This window comes from Choloepus didactylus, chromosome 12 (assembly GCF_015220235.1).
Source record: "Choloepus didactylus isolate mChoDid1 chromosome 12, mChoDid1.pri, whole genome shotgun sequence".
In the NCBI taxonomy this organism is placed as follows: domain Eukaryota; kingdom Metazoa; phylum Chordata; class Mammalia; order Pilosa; family Megalonychidae; genus Choloepus; species Choloepus didactylus.
Genome location: NC_051318.1, coordinates 60,284,501 through 60,300,799, shown reverse-complemented (window position 1 = coordinate 60,300,799; position 16,299 = coordinate 60,284,501). Strand labels below are relative to the sequence as shown.

The 16,299-nt window shown below is 33.8% G+C and overlaps 1 protein-coding gene across 3 annotated transcripts in view; it reads right to left on the bottom strand.

Annotated features, from left to right (window-relative positions):
* MYCBP2 (MYC binding protein 2) overlaps positions 1-16,299 on the bottom strand; it is a 377,400-nt gene that overhangs the window by 13,656 nt on the left and 347,445 nt on the right. For all 3 annotated transcript variants that reach the window (XM_037800441.1, XM_037800440.1, XM_037800439.1), the window contains 9 exons: positions 11,398-11,478; positions 10,120-10,386; positions 9,330-9,613; positions 7,510-7,606; positions 6,123-6,242; positions 4,464-4,565; positions 3,566-3,694; positions 3,052-3,184; positions 1,354-1,457 (listed from right to left, as the gene is read on the bottom strand). In XM_037800441.1, the coding sequence (XP_037656369.1) occupies positions 1,354-1,457; positions 3,052-3,184; positions 3,566-3,694; positions 4,464-4,565; positions 6,123-6,242; positions 7,510-7,606; positions 9,330-9,613; positions 10,120-10,386; positions 11,398-11,478 (1,317 nt within the window). The remainder of the gene's footprint in view (positions 1-1,353; positions 1,458-3,051; positions 3,185-3,565; positions 3,695-4,463; positions 4,566-6,122; positions 6,243-7,509; positions 7,607-9,329; positions 9,614-10,119; positions 10,387-11,397; positions 11,479-16,299) is intronic.

The window sequence follows — 16,299 nt, the reverse complement described above, 5'->3', positions numbered from 1 at the left end:
GCAGTTGAGAAACACAAAAAAAGAAACTCGTTTGGGCTTTAGAGACTTATTGGTTCTCCAGCTTTGGCAAAGTATTTAACTCTTGACATAGGAAGTATACTATTTTAAAAATAGGAGTGACATTTCTCCAAAGAACATACACAAATGGCCAATAAGGATATGAAAAGATGCTCAACATCAGTACCCGTTGGGGAATGTAAATTAAAACCACAGTGTGATACCATTTCAACCCACAAAGATGGCTGCTACTGAAAAAAAAAAAAAAGGAGAGGATATGGAGAAATTGGAATACTAGTACATTGTGGGTGGGAATGTAAAACAGTACAGTCATTGTGGAAAGCGATATGATAGTTCCTCAAAAGTTAAATACAGAATTAACATATAACCCAGCAACTCCACTTTCAGGTATACACCCAAAGAAAGTGAAAACAGGGTCTTAAATAGATACTTGTACACTAATGTTTATAGCAGCATTATTCACAATAGCCGAAAAGTGGAAACAACCCAGGTGTCCACCAACAAATGAATGGATCAACAATATGTGGTACATGCACTCACTGGAATATTATTTGCACACAAGGAAGAATGAAGTCATGAGACATGTTGCAACATGGAAGAACCTTGTAAACATTATGGTCAGTGAAATAAGCAAGGCACATAAGGACAAATATTGTATAGCACTTAGAAAAGATGACTAGAAATAGTAAATTCACGGAGATAAAAAGCAGATTACAGGTTACTGGGGGCATGGGAGTAGGGGGGAAGGAGGAGTGTTGGTTGAAAAGCATGAGAAAAAATGAAAAAAAAAAAAAGGAGGACTTAATATTCTAAAATGGGGATTTAGTTAACACTGCCCCCCCTCCCCCTTTAAAATGAAATATAAGTCTCGTAGAAACTCTGCTGTGAAGGATGTATTGGGTGGACAAAAGGCTGGAAGTAGAAAGAGGTAGGAAGCTACTGAACTTCTCTATGAATAGAAGATGAGGATCTGAACTAAGGCAAGGAGTCTTCAGAAGAGGACATGCATGAAAGATGAATAGGTAGGAAGTACATATATAGGTATGTGAGGTGGATCCCCAAGTAGTATGGGGATTCCTCTTAAGTGAGGAATAGTCCACATGTAACTTTTTAAGGAAGTGCTTTCAGGGAGACTGGTATGGAAATTGAGAAAGCAGGACACGAAGAGGAAGACGAGCATCTCCTCAGACTTGATTTAATGTAATAACCATGTGGAACAAAACAAAACAAAATGGGAGTCATGCTGACCTATAATACTTACATGAAGTAAAGGTCTCATGGTGGAATGCATGCTATTCCTTACTGGGATGTCCTGACCGTTTACCATATACTCACCTGGCAATCTGCATCAGAACAAACACTGCCAACAGCAGATAACTCTGTTCCACTCCTCGAACCACAGAAACGGCATGCTTCTGAGCTACTTGTGGTTGGTTTGCCTAAGTTCGAGCAGAAAAAGAAAAATCCATTTTAAGGACATGTTTTCTATATATTTTAATATAAATAATTTAAAAAAATAACCACACAAATCAGGTGTGTATCAACTGTCATCACTCATAAACTACCTGATAGTTTTATAGCAGAAGCTGCCCTAAGATAGATAAGTAACTGAGGACCAATCTCAGGCCAAACAAATTCTTTACTGACTGATTTTCATTAAAAAGAAACAGACTAGATGTCCAGATGGCAGACTGAGCATTTGTGGCAAACCTCCCACTCCGAATGTACAATACAGATAAAATATAACAATAAAATATTAAATAAAAATACACAGAGGAAAGAGAAATCATCAACACAGTAACAGTAACACATTACAAGGTATGGGAGAAAAACCTATCATCAGAATATAAGAAACTTGAAAAAATAGAAGAATTCCCACCCAAGGAACAAGAGAGAGCAATTTGAAAAGGAATTTAAAATACGTTTGAAATATTTAGAGAAAGAATGAACAGACTTCATAAAACAAGGACAGACAAATAGGAAAAAGGACAGGAAGATCTGAAAATTACAGATGAAGGTCATTTTAAAATACATATTCAAAAATTCTAAATAAAAATTAATATATTGAATTCAGCAGTATTTACAGAAAATATTTTTAAAAAAGAATAGTTTACATCATGAAAACAAGGATGGTTCACCATTACGTTTATTAATACAATATACTGCATCAAAACCTCAAAGGAGAAAAGCAATCAGCTATGTAACATGGAAAGTCACTCATATGTTTAGAGTTAAATTTGTTCAGGCTTGCACCTAACTCCAACATCAGAAGTTTGTAGCAGTGAGAAAGTGGCAGGATGCAGATGACTGAAAATTGAGAATTTGTAAAATTTAATGTAGATTTAAGCAGAGAATATAACACATCACACTCACTTTAGGAAAAAAGTAAACTGAAAAACAGTATGTTTGGGAGGTAAAAGTACATTAAATGTACCTAAATTAATTTTTGTTTAAAGGAATGTCTATTCATCTTTGTTAATTATTTTATTTATCACTATCAATGGGAAAAGAACTATTTAGAAAACCTGGAGAAGCACTATAAAACCTGAGAATATCATAAAGTCACAGCCTCACAGATTGAAGAGATCTTAGTGATCATCTAGAGTAGCAATTCTTATTGTGAGGCTACAGTCAACAACTTGAAGTAAGTATCAACAGAAGTGAACCTTATCTACAGAGCACTTTTAGTGATCAATGCTTATTTAAGGGAAAGTATCTAATACTTCTGAAGGTTATCAGTGAGATGTGTATCTGGACAACTATCTCAGTTTACAGATGGGACACAATTTCAGAGAGATTAAATAAATTGCCCAAGGTCACACTGCTCGATAGTGGCAAAGCAAGTCTCCTGACTTTAAGTCTAATGTTCTTTCCACCATTCAACAATGTCTGTCTAGTAAATACAATAACATAGACAGTGATCAATGCCACAATTAGACATCAGAATATCCCTTACAATAATTCACAGTAAATGGATTAACATCTAGTTTAATATAACCAGTTGGCAAAGCTTAATCTTTAATCCTCTTTTACCTGTGTGTTCTCGGAATTCCACCATTGCCTTCATTGTTTTAGAATCTGCCAGCGCCATCAACCAGAACAATTTGGTTCTACCACAACCTTCATGAAGGTCAACCTTTATTGCTTCTTCTTCTTCTTTGAAGACCTATTGATTCATTAAAGAAAAGGAAAAAAAAATTGTTTACCATCCTGAAAGAGGAAGTCTGACATTTAATTATTCAATAACAATAATAATGGCTTTCATTTACTAAGCACTCTTAGGTAGTTCACAACCTTCTACTTTCTAATCGCCACAACAGTCCCCTTTTTATAACTGAGGAAACTACATCTCAGAAAGGTAAAACACTTGTTCAGTTTAATCTGTTGGTAAGTGAGATGGCTAGGAACTGAACCCAGGTCTTTTGCTTCCAGAGTCCACTCTTTTTCCTCCACTACACCAAGCTACCCCCTCACATTTATTTCAAAATGTATTAAATGTATTTTATGTTCCAGTTACTTTTCTGGGTATAAGGACGGAAAGTGGCACCTGTCTTTGATGAGTTTTGGTTCGACGATGAAGATGAAGGAACCTGTCACAGTCAGTACATAAATTTCCACATATGTTGCATAAAATGATTGCTGCAGTTTCACCATCATCATGGTTATCACACATAGGCTAAAATAAGATATTTCCAAATATTACATTAGATTAATAAGAAATGTAGGCAAATTGAATGTAACTTAAGAAATTTTGTTATTCTGAAGTCTATCAAGAATTTAGAATCTGAAAATTAGAGAATTAGGACAAGTATACTTAACTATAAAAGTCCCTCAAATCCCCAAATTCAATGATTAATATGATATGCAGGTTCAATGATTAATAAAACAAACATATACACTTTACTTAATTACTTGGATTTTTTCCCTATTATATACAAACATTCAAAGTTATTGACCTCTGTATGCTAAATGAATAAATGATTCATTTTAAAAATTTGATCATTTTATAGGCTAAAAGGGCCTATATAACACCTAAGGATACCCATCAAACGTATTTAAGTATATATGTGAATAAATGTTGCAGTACATTGCCTATCCTACTGCTTTATTTCCTTCCTACCAGAGACTGGCTAATTTTCAGTACAAAATCTGGACACAGAATCTGGCTAAAACAAATTTTGATATGATGCAAATATGACTTGGAGAAGAAGGTGAAAGCTCTTTCAAATAATTAAATCAAAGCCTCTAAAGTTCCTAACGAATTATGATAAAGGGAACCAAAGTGAAATAAACTTGTGAGATGAACTTGGCCAACATAACACAATTTTTCAAGAGCTCCACTAGTTGTGTATTTTTATCACAGTTTTTGTTAAAACTTGTCTAAACAGAATGCATTACTATAAAACAACCCAAGATAAATTTTTATAAAAAAATTCTAGTCTTACCATTTGTTTTTGCTGTCCATCCTTTCCCATCCATCTCCCTGAGGAGAGACGATCTACATGATCCTGATCAAGAACACATAGTGAGGCAAGAGCAAGCCAGAGCTGTTGAAATGAAAGGCTATTACATTATTGAATTTTTAGGAGAGACAAAAAAACTGACTGCCTGACACAGGATAATGGCTCAATATATGTTGGCTGAATTTGACAATATTTAGACACTTAGTGGCACTCAGTTTTTCCTGATGTGGTACCAGGCATAGATGCTCATTCTCATACGGCCATGAACATGGCAAGCACTCAAATATTCACTCAACAAATGACTATTTCTATGATGAACCATCCTGTTTTCTACCTGACATATGAAATTATCCTTTATGCACATGACATATCAGTAAATGAATTTAAGTATTTATCAAATATATACCATATCAATGACTTTTACATATTTTTCTATTCTAGTATCATCTGTTTGAGGCATTAAATTCCAAGAAAGGTAGTACAATGGCTGTGTGTTTATAGTTCCATGAGTAGTTGGGTACATACTAAATTCTTCCAAATCATAACACTTCCTTAGATGTCTCTTTATGTCTCAAAGTGCCTGGCACTATGCTTGGTTCACTTTTTCAAAAATAAGTAAGTGTTCAATAAAATTTAAAAAATTGTGCTCAAAAATAGTTGAAACTTTTCTGAGGCTTAAAGAGTAAGCTTCAGTTGTATATAAAATGATATATTTCTTCATTACTGAAAAATAGAAAATTATTGAAGTGGCTCAACTCCAAGAAGTGTGTGTGGGTGTCACTGCATACAAAGAGTAAGGGAGGATACACGAGGACAGAAAAACATAGAAAAAGAAAAATAATAAGTTTGCAAAGAGAAAGGGGAGCTTAGAGTGAAAGATAAAAATGCACACATACCATCAAAAGCAAGTGCTTCAGGCTTCACACTCACTGGCAACATAGCACAAACTGCCTTTTTCTACCCCAGGGGAATACAATTTATCTTTTTTTTCAGACTTCTAAGCAATTCTACCAGTGTTCACTTCTTCCTAATGCTGTCACACTGTCCTGCTACAAGGAAATCTCAAATCTCTTTTGGAAGTATATGGGAAATGAAATTTGGTAGGTTAATAATTACTACAGATACCTCATCTAAAGAATGCAATCCCATTTTTTAAGAGAGTCTATCCTTCCCCAACACACTTTTTGCTTTTCAAAAGGAAGTCCCTTCAACCCAGTAGTAAGGCCACAGAGCTGGCATTAGGAAGAACTGGGCCAAATAAAGAGAAGTAGGAAGGACCTTATTTTCCAAGGACCTCCAACCCATCACAGCTTCTTGCTTATACTCAACTTACTGTGACAAACTACAGTGAATAGATCATTGGAAAGACGATACACTGACACATGATATAATTTAGCTTTTGCTAACTGGTATATCTGTAGCTTCCAAAATAATAACAAAAGTGATGCAGAACACATAACAGTGAATAGTTACAGCCACCATGTTTAGTTCATAATTTTAAAAAGCACTTCAATACAGTTTCTCAATAAAGTATAATATTTGATAGAAACATGGATTAAGCTGACTTATTGATTAGTCTGTTGTAGCCTATTAATGAAAAAGAACATGCAATGATATAGACCAAATGAACCAAAAACCCACCCTAGTTGTTGCAATACATCTCACTGGAGACCTAAATTCTTCTTCCATTTTGGTCAAGGCAATGATGGTTTCTGCTATGGCATTTTTTGTCACTCGGGACCAAGCTTCTGACAGATGACCCTATTGAACAGGAGAGAATATTTTAAAAAGTAATGAGAAATGTATTATCATATTAGTAAATTATATTCTTACATAAACATCTCTCACAAAAAAGAAAGATTTATTAGTTTGTAGCAAGACTATGACATTTTAGAACAAAGGGCAGAGAGGTACGAAATAAAAATCCTTTACAGCCCTATGAAAAACTCAATGTCTAATCTTTATTTTGATGATTCCAAAGAAAAGTAAATAAAAATTTAAGTTCTCAATACTCTTTTTCCTAAAAAATTCAAGGCTATTTTCTCTTACACTGGAATAAAAACATAACAGAAGTACTAAGGTGTTTGTGTTTGAGACATTTTGGTTATGAAACCTTGTTATTTAAAATGAAATCTATACAGCTAGGCTAATTGCTTTAGATGAATATTTATGGATAACAAGAGCATAAGTGGTTTTAAACTACAAGTATTTTTATTTGCTAACTTTATTTTTAATGAACATCAGTACTTCACTAATAAATAATTCAGGTGTTCCTAAACATTTCCATGCTATAAACACCTTGAGAAAGCTCATTTGTCACAAAGATTGAGAAAATGTCCATGCTGTTGAGAAAAGTGAGAGGATTCCATATTTCCCTTAGAATATTCTCCTACTTCTCATATCCACATGCTATCAATCTTTTAAGGGACAGCTCAAATTCTTCCTCCTCCGTGCCTTCTGTTCACTCTAGCTCTCAGGGATTTAAGTTTGACAATATCTTGCCCTCCTTAGGCTGAACTGGAAAACAATGGAAGGTAAAGAAACTAACATTCTGGAGCGATCATTAAGAGCCAGGCATTTTGAGAAGTAATTTCCTATCTTATGCACTCTCGGAGCTGCCTATATGGTGATATAAGACATTATAAAGAAAAATAAAAGTTTTATATACCATGAGAACTGAAGAGAATGAGAAACTCTCACTTTTTTTCCTCCCTCAAGTAAGCTTTTAGACTCAGGCTTTTTTTTTGGAGCCTGAAAGAGTATATTTTATTTTATTTTTTAAGTTTTAAAGTCTGAGAAGACATATGTAACAATTATTGCAAAATTTGCAATGACTATAGTTTACATAAAGGACTAATTTATCACTAACTGAAAAGACAAATGGTGCAGTAGTTAATATACTAAAAATAGCCTTTAAGTAACACAAAACAATACTACTATATCAATTCTGTAGAATAAGACGCATGCTTTGTTTATCAGATTATTACTGCACCTCATCAATATGATGGTCAGAAGGATGGGAACTTACTGATGCCATATCCTTAATAAGTTTAATAATGATTTCTGAGATTTGGGTAGGAGTAGAGCCTTTCATCCACCAATGACTTTCACCTCGTCGAATATAACTACAAAGAAAAATCAGCAGGTATAAATCAATCATCGATAGTTGTTACAAATGAGTAAGATGAAAACTGTTATTTCAGAGTGCAATATTTTAATTTTTTAAGCTGTTGAATCAATTAAAGCATTTAAAAAGAAATTTAATCAAAATATTACCCATAATCTATCTCTTTAACCTCAAGAAAGCAGTTATTCTGATTTGTGTTCTCTTTTGAATATTTGTTGTACATTATTTCTGGGTGCATTTTCTAGAACAGTGCTATTCAAAGTGTAGTTCATGGACCAGCTGCCTATCCACAAACTATCTACTACTAGTTCACACAGAGTTAAGGAGCTTGCGCCAGAATGTAAATCAACATATTATATCATTGAGCACACTATCGCTTAGTTCATCTGGTACATTGTTTTCTAGTTAGACTATATAGATGAAGGAAGTGATGCTCTGATTTACAATCTGATGCTATCTTCTTATGTCATGGATTGGCTCTTTGGAAAGCACTGTTCCAGATCTTTTCCTAGTAATTTATTTAGAAACATGGCAGTTGTTATTTTCTTTCTTCTTGTTCACTGAGGTTCTGCTATCTTTTTTTTTTTGGGAAAACTTAATATTTTCTGAGTGTTTCTGTTTTTAGGAAATGTAGTGATAACTTGTTTTTAAGTAATAAATGATGTTTGCAGAAAAATCAAAACAGGTTTGATTCCACAGTGTGATTGATCACAACTTGTTTAACCATTCCTCTCATGATGGATATTAGATGCCTCTAATTTTCTGCTATTAACACACAATTCTAGAATATTCTTGCATAAATATCTTTTTGCACATGTGTGAACATTTTTGAGGGAAACAGTTCTAGAAGTAGAATTGGTGGGTCAAAGGATATGCTTATTTTAAATATAGTGAGATATTATCAAACTGATATCCAAAAAGGCTGTAGCAATTTAGGTTAGATGAGAATTATTATTTCCTCATAATACTACCAAAGCATCAAAGATATTCTGATGTTGTTTTAATCTACCTTTCTCTGCTTATTAATGAGGTGTATTTCACTTGTTTATTGACCTTTGTAATTCTTCTGTGAAGTGACGGTTCTTGTCATTTATTTTTCTAGCAGTAAGTTTGTCTTTTTGTCATTGATTTATATTATTCTTCTAATATTATAGCTATTAATTTATTGCCTATTGTATAGATCTTAAATAATTTTCTATTTTAATAGTATCATCTATCAATTCATTTTCATTTTCATGTAGCTAAATCTGTGAATCTTTTCCTCTATGACTTTTGTGTTTTGTGTTTCAAGGTCTTTCAAAATTAAGGATTACAAAAATACTCCCTCTGTAATTTGTCCTAGTAAAGTTTAAATATATATATATATATACACACACACACACACATATATGAATAGTTAATTGATCTGAAGATTATTATATATACTTATGTATCTATATTTACATTTAATTGATCTGAGGTTATATATTGTATGAGGTAAGGGTCATAATTATTTTTACATGGATATGCAAATACCCCAACATCATATATTCGACTTTTGTTTCCTCACTGATAGTAAATAACACCTTTATTATACATAACATTCCCTTTTATATATGGGTCAGTTATTCATGGATTCTAGTTGGTGAGCAAGCAAACAAGGTAGAATTTGAAATGATGTCATAATTTACTCAGAGTTCCCTCTGTTCTATTTTAGTACAAAAACAGAGGGAAAGACCTACCTGGAGTTGAAAATCATTGGAAGGGTAACTGTTGTAACCCCTTTGCCCACAGTGGCACCTGCTGTTCCTGTGATAGTTGTTCCTTTGGCTTTTAGCTGTACGGTGAGTGCTTTGGCAATGCATCCTAGAAACATGTCCAAGACACCTAGCTTATTCCAGTCTCCTTTCTCTGTAGAGTGTATGATATCACTGATATCTGCTGGGGGGAGGGATTTCACGCCTATGATGCTGGCCAGACGACTAGGGGTCACTTCAGGCAAAACTCGTCTTAGTAAAGAGGTCACCTGGTAAGAAAAAGAAGGAAAAAGTTCCATTTTAAGATTGGTGTTTTAAAGTTTTCATTTTTTAATGAGCCTAGCTAATATCTTATGACTTCAAAAGTTTTGAAAAGGATATGACCTTAACTCTATTTTTAATTTCTGGAGTGGTAATTACCATTCCAGGGAAGCAAGAAAAAAAAAATGCCTTTAGTTGGTCAAGACTAAAGGAAAATTACATCATATATTGAATGGTAACAAGACAAATAGAAGCTAAGATACTCTTTATTACAATATCACATTAGTAAAATGGAACATATTTTGCTCTTCCACACTTTCATTGCAACAATTAAAAATAAAAAGCATGGAGTTAAAAAATACATAGGCCAAAAACTAACAAAACAAAACAAAATAAAAAATCTATACTTATGGCTCTAAGTGATTCTCTCTGTTAGTGTGAATTTTAACAATGTTGAAACTATCATAAAGGTAAAAGAAAAATAAGCCAAAAGGTAAGTGGTATGATCAGGCACCTGTCTCTGGACTCGAGGAGAGGCTGTGTGAAGCAGTGAAAAGAGATCCTGAAGCAGAGTTAGCTGCTGAGCCAGATACTGCCGGCCCACGTTAGAGCCACTCAATGCTAAAACCATAGACAACAGCTCAAAGCAGTAAGCATCAGAGGAGGCATCTTCATCATTTGGCTGAGAATTGGCATTTTCTTTGCTTGATATAGCATGTTCCCATTCTTCACGGACTCTGGTGGCTTCCATGCGAATAGCCTGGACGATGTGAGCACACACCTATTTGTGGGTGACATAAAGGAAATGTAAACATATGCTTGTAAGACTCATCTACACAAGAATGGAAGTTCATGCTCAATTTAATATTCTTCTTCTCAGTTAAGTCTCCATCATACCATTCTCTCAATTAAGGAAAGCTAGGGGAATCACGATAAAAATCTGACTGTTATAAATCAACCAGAATTTAGGAACTGATCATATACAATTTTTAAATACCCTTGTCTGTAGTTTAGCACGTCAAACAAAATCAACTTACAAATTTTATCACTTCTAAGGCACATTTTTTCATATTTTAACATTCCTATTCATAATGGGTTTTATAATTGACAGCATTCATAATTTAACAATTTTTCTATTTTAGTGATACAGCACATTTTATTAAATAACAGCATATTCTTGAACTGTCAGTATCTAAGATTCAGTGAAATGCTATTAAAAAGATAAAGCAAAAATAAATTCATGATATAATTTACTTTAAAAAAGATTTGAATGGTATTGAAAGTTAAAACAATAAACTTACATACAATCAGTATTTTATTTGGCTTTTGGGGGACTTCTTTACTGTTACCTAAGCACTTTGTTATATTGACAACCTAGTGCTACTCTCCCATCCCTTTATATTTAAAATATTAACACTGGTTTAGTTAATATTATAATTACTCAATTTTTTTTTTACAAAAAAAAAAAAAACAAAAAAAAACCAAAACAGTGGGAGAAGGAACATGCAAATGAAATCATATAATGGGTATTGACACCAAAATAAAGTAATCTACCTGAAAATGAGAAATGACAAAGAGCAGCAAAGAAAGTAAGTTAACATTCATAACAAAATCTTTAAACTGATGCAGGTATGCCAATATACTTATTTCTCTCTAGAATAAAGAAACATTCTGCAGGGCCCTTAAAAGAGCCAGCATAAAATAGCCTCCGTAAATGTTGGAATACACCTTACACCCTAAAAAATAGTAATAATAAAAATGGATGAATACAATGAAGTGGCAATTAACCAACCTGCTTTTGTAAGTTAGTCAGCTTACTCCTGCTGAATATAATTCCGACCATATGTTCTTTCAGGTCAGCATCTGATGTTGCCTTTATGCGTAAAAAGGAAAAAAAATGAAGCAGCTCATTAAATAAAATCTGTATTTCTGACATTTCAAAGTTGTCTTGAAAAAGAATTATTTAGATATTTTTATAAGGTGAATTTATTTTAATGTGAGGCTATGATGCTAAGATAAAGGATAAAGCTGAAGAAATAAGCATTGATCAAAGTAACTCTAAAAAGAACAAAATTTTAGAACTTAAGAAATCCAGAGGTCTACTATGGGTTCTTGTACTCTAAAAATTCTCATCAATTTGAGTGAGTTTGATTGAATTTATTTATAAATTTGGTACATTATTTGTTCACATCCTACATTCAGATGTTAGAAGAGCAACTCAAGAAAATAACATTTGATTAAAAGGAAAAGGTCCTAATGAGACTCTATGATGGTGGTCTTAAATTGAGCTACTCATCAACAGTCTTTAAAGAAATGTAACACAGGAAAAATCAAGGTTGAAATTTTATACTGCTTATGTGTGTGGCAATCTTCTAAGTGACAGACAGACAGACAGACACACACACACACAGATATAATCTTATTTAATCTTCACAACAACCCCATAGAGTAACCTCTAATGTTCCCCCTATTTTATGGGTAAGTAAACTGAGGTGAGCCACTCTTTTGTTTAAGAGAGAAAAATGATCCTCAGATTCACTTGTCTTAGGATACAGAGAAAGCCACAAGAAAACACCACTCCCAGCCTAACAAATGAGAGAGAGCTGATAATCTATATCCTAACATTTTTGAGTCTATTAGAGAGCTTATATCAGCAACTAGGTGAATTGAATTCCAAGTCCATATGGCTGGAGACTTCAAAACTCCTCTCTTAGTACTTGTTATAACAAGTAAACAAACAAAAAATTATTCAGGATCTTGAATATTTGAACAACACTATCAACCAACTTTAAGTAATTGATATTTACTTAATCCTTCATGCAACAATAATAGCACCCACATTCTTTTCAAGTGCACATGGAACATTCCCTAAAATAGCCCATATTATGGGCCAGAATTCTAATCTTAACAAATTTTAAAGAATTGAAAATACACAAAGGATATTATCTGATGACAATGGAATTAATGTAGAAATTAATAACAGGAATCTTCTGGAAAATCCTCAAATACCTGAAAATAAAACAAGACACTTCTAAATTACCCAAGGGGTCAAAGATGAAAACAAAGGGGGAATTAGAAAATATTTTAAACAGAATGAAATTGAAAACACAACATACAAAAATTTGTAACATAAAAGTGGTGCTTAAAAGAAAATTATAGCTTTAAATATTTACATTAGAAAGATCTCAAATCTATGAGCTAAAGCTTCTACCTGAAGAAACAAAACCCAAAGCAAACAGATGGAAAAATAAACGTAAAACCTCAAGTCATTAAAATAGACAAAATTAGAGAAAATCAATGAAACCAAAAGCTGGTTCTTTGAAAAGATAAATAAAATTGATAAACCTTTAGCTAGATTATTCAAGAAAAAAAGAACACACAAATTACCAAAATAATGACTAACTGAAGAGACATCACTACATATCCTACAGATATTTAAAAGGACAATAAGGTTATATTATGAACAAGTTACACCAAAAAATTTGGCAACTTGGATGAAATGGACAAATTACTTTAAAGACAGAACTACCAAAGGTCACTCAAGAAGTGGATGACTGGAATGGCCTTACAGGAATTAAAAAAAGTGAATCTGTAGGATAGAGCAAAATATTTTTGCTACTTAAAATACTGAATTATACATTAATTTCTATTACAAAGTTCCTTCATTTTTTAAAGTAAAAAATATGAACTACATATAAGCTAATATCACATATCCATTAAATACATAGCAATATATGGACTATGTTACTGAATAAAAGAAGGAACATGAAGAAGGGAAATGTATTAGAATATCCATTCTAATAAAAATTCGTAGCAAACCAGGAACAGAAGCAAATATCCTCAATCTGATTAAAGGCATTTACAAAAATTCTACAGCTAACAATATATTTAATGGTAAAAGCCTGAATGCTTTCCTTTTAAGGTCTAGAAAAAGTCAATGATGTCTGCTCTTTCCACTTTTATTCAACCTGTTATTAAAGGAATTATGAAGTGCAGTATTGCAAAGGAAAAGAAATTTAAGGCAAATAGAGTGGAAAGGAAGAAGTAGAACTATTTTTTTTTTTTTTTTTTTTGCTGACTACATGATTATTTATAAAGAAAACCCCAAAGATTCTACAGAAAAGATTCTAGAGCTAAGTTAATTTTAAAAGATCACAGGATATAAGGTGAAAATACAAAGGTCAATTGTATTATATTCTAGAAATGAACTGAAAAATGAAACAAAAGATACTATTTACAACAGCAATAAAACATGAATTATTTAGTGACAGATTCAACAAAATGTGTGCAAGACCTGTATACTGAACTACAAAACACTGCTGAGAGAAATTAAAGAACTAAATAAACGGAGAGACATATTGTGTTCATGGATAAAAAGACTCAATATTATTAAATAGTCAATTCTCCCTGAATTGATTTATCAACCAGTACAATGCCAGTCAAAATTCCAACATTTTTTTTTTCTAAAGAAATGCTGATAGCCTGATTCTAAAATTTATATGGAAATGCAGAGGACCTAAAAATAGTCAAAACAACTTCAAAAAGGTACAAAGCTGGAAGATCACATGAACTGATTTCAAGATTTCTTATAAAGCTACAGTACTAAAGACTGATGCTGGTGTAAAAATATACATTTAGATCAATGCAACAGAATAGACAGTCTAGAAATAGACCTGTACATTTATGGTTTTGATTATTGATTACTGATTATTAACTATTGATAAAAGATAGTCTTTTCAACAAATGGTGCTGGACCAACTGGACATCCAGATGCAAACAAGTGAACCTCAATCCTTACTTCATATTGTATATAAAAATTAACTTAAAATGGATATGGTGATAAAAGAAATAACATTGTAACATTTCTGTAAGAAAACATAGGAGAAAATCCTTGTGACCTTGGGTTCTAGATAAGACACAAATATCATGAATCACTTAGAAAAAAATAAATTTGACTTCATCAAAATTAAAAACTTCTGCTCTTTGAAAACAAGCCATATAGTAGGAAAAATATATGCAAAACACATACTTCAGTAGGAGCTAAGGTGGAGGCATAGAGAGGAGTGGAATTTAGTAAGTTCCCTGGAGCAACTAATAAACAACCAGGAACAATTAGTAAATAATTTGGAATAACTGCTGGGGGACAACCGTGACTGTCCACACACCGTACACCTACCTGGATTGGGAGGAATGCCTGAGATCGCAGCATAAAATCTGTAAGTAAAAACTGCAGAACCACACTGGCAGCCCCCTTCCCCACAGCAGGCTGAGCTGCAAAACCTCGCTGTGGTAAAAAGCAGCACTCTGAGCAAGTGAATATAGCTCAGCCCAACTCTAAATGGAGATTTAATTAGCACATGTGGACTGCTGAATACAAGCTACAAACCCCAACAAGCAGACAGAGGCTTTCAGTGACAACTGAGCTTAAAGAACCAGAAGACTCTGCTGTCCTGGGAGAGGGAGCCCAGAAGACCAGGTGTTACACCTCTGGCAGATGACTGAAACTGGGGGGCCATGAACTGGCTCTGAAAGGGGGCTTCCTGTCCCTTTTTCTCTCTCTCAACCTGAGGGGCTCAGTGGAGAGAGCCTCAGCCACTTTCAGTTTGCAATGCTCTGACCCAGACAGGGGTGGAGATAACAGAGCCAGAGAGACAAAGAAGCTATTCAGACGAAGATGGTAACTACCTAGGGGATGTATCTTCCCTAAAAGTAAGGAGGTGGGGCCCAGCTCTACTAGTGGTCTTCCCTTCAGAACCAGATCCCAGAGCCTGGGGGAAAACAGCCAAAACAGAAACAGAAACTAAAAGGACCACACCTCCTTACACCAGTTGTGGGCAACAGGCTGACAGGCACCACCTGCTGGGCAGGTTAGGAAAAGCACAGTGGCTAGAGGCCTCACAGGGAAGTCTGTCAATCTCTAAGACACAGCTGCAGGGAGACCTGAAACTAATAACCCCATTCTGAGACCTGAACCTGTTCTGGGAAAATCTGACTGGGGTAAACAAGGAAAGCAGATGCCTAGACAAGAGAAAACTATATTCTACACTAGGAAAAATGAAGATATGGCCCAGTCAAAGGAATAAACTTACATCTCAATCAAGATACAATTGAGACATTGTTTCACTTTAATGAAACAATCTATTAAAGATTTTCAAAGAAATATGCTAAATCAAATAAAAAACCAAATCTATGAGTTCAGGGAAGATACAGCAAAAGAGATGAAGGCTATAAAGAAAAGACTGGGTGAACGTAAGGTAGAAATCCAAAGTCTGAAAAAAAAAAAACTGGCAGAATCTATGGAAATGAAAAGCACAACACAAGAGATGAAAAACACAATGTAGATATACAACAGCGGATCTCAGGAGGCAGAAGAAAACACTCAGGAACTGGAGAACAAGGCACCTGAAATCTACACACAAAAGAACAGATAGGGAAAAGAATGGAAAAATATGAGTAATACCTTAGGGAATTGAGTGACAATATGAAGTGCATGAATGTATGTGTCATGGGTGTCCCAGAAGGAGAAGAGAAGGGAAAAGGGCCAGAAGCAATAATAGAGGAAATAATCAATGAAAATTTCCCATCTCTTATGAAAAACATAAAATTATAGATACAAGAAGCATAGCATAACTCAAACAGAATAGATCCGAATAGACCTACCCCAAGACACTTAATAATCAGATTATCAAACGTC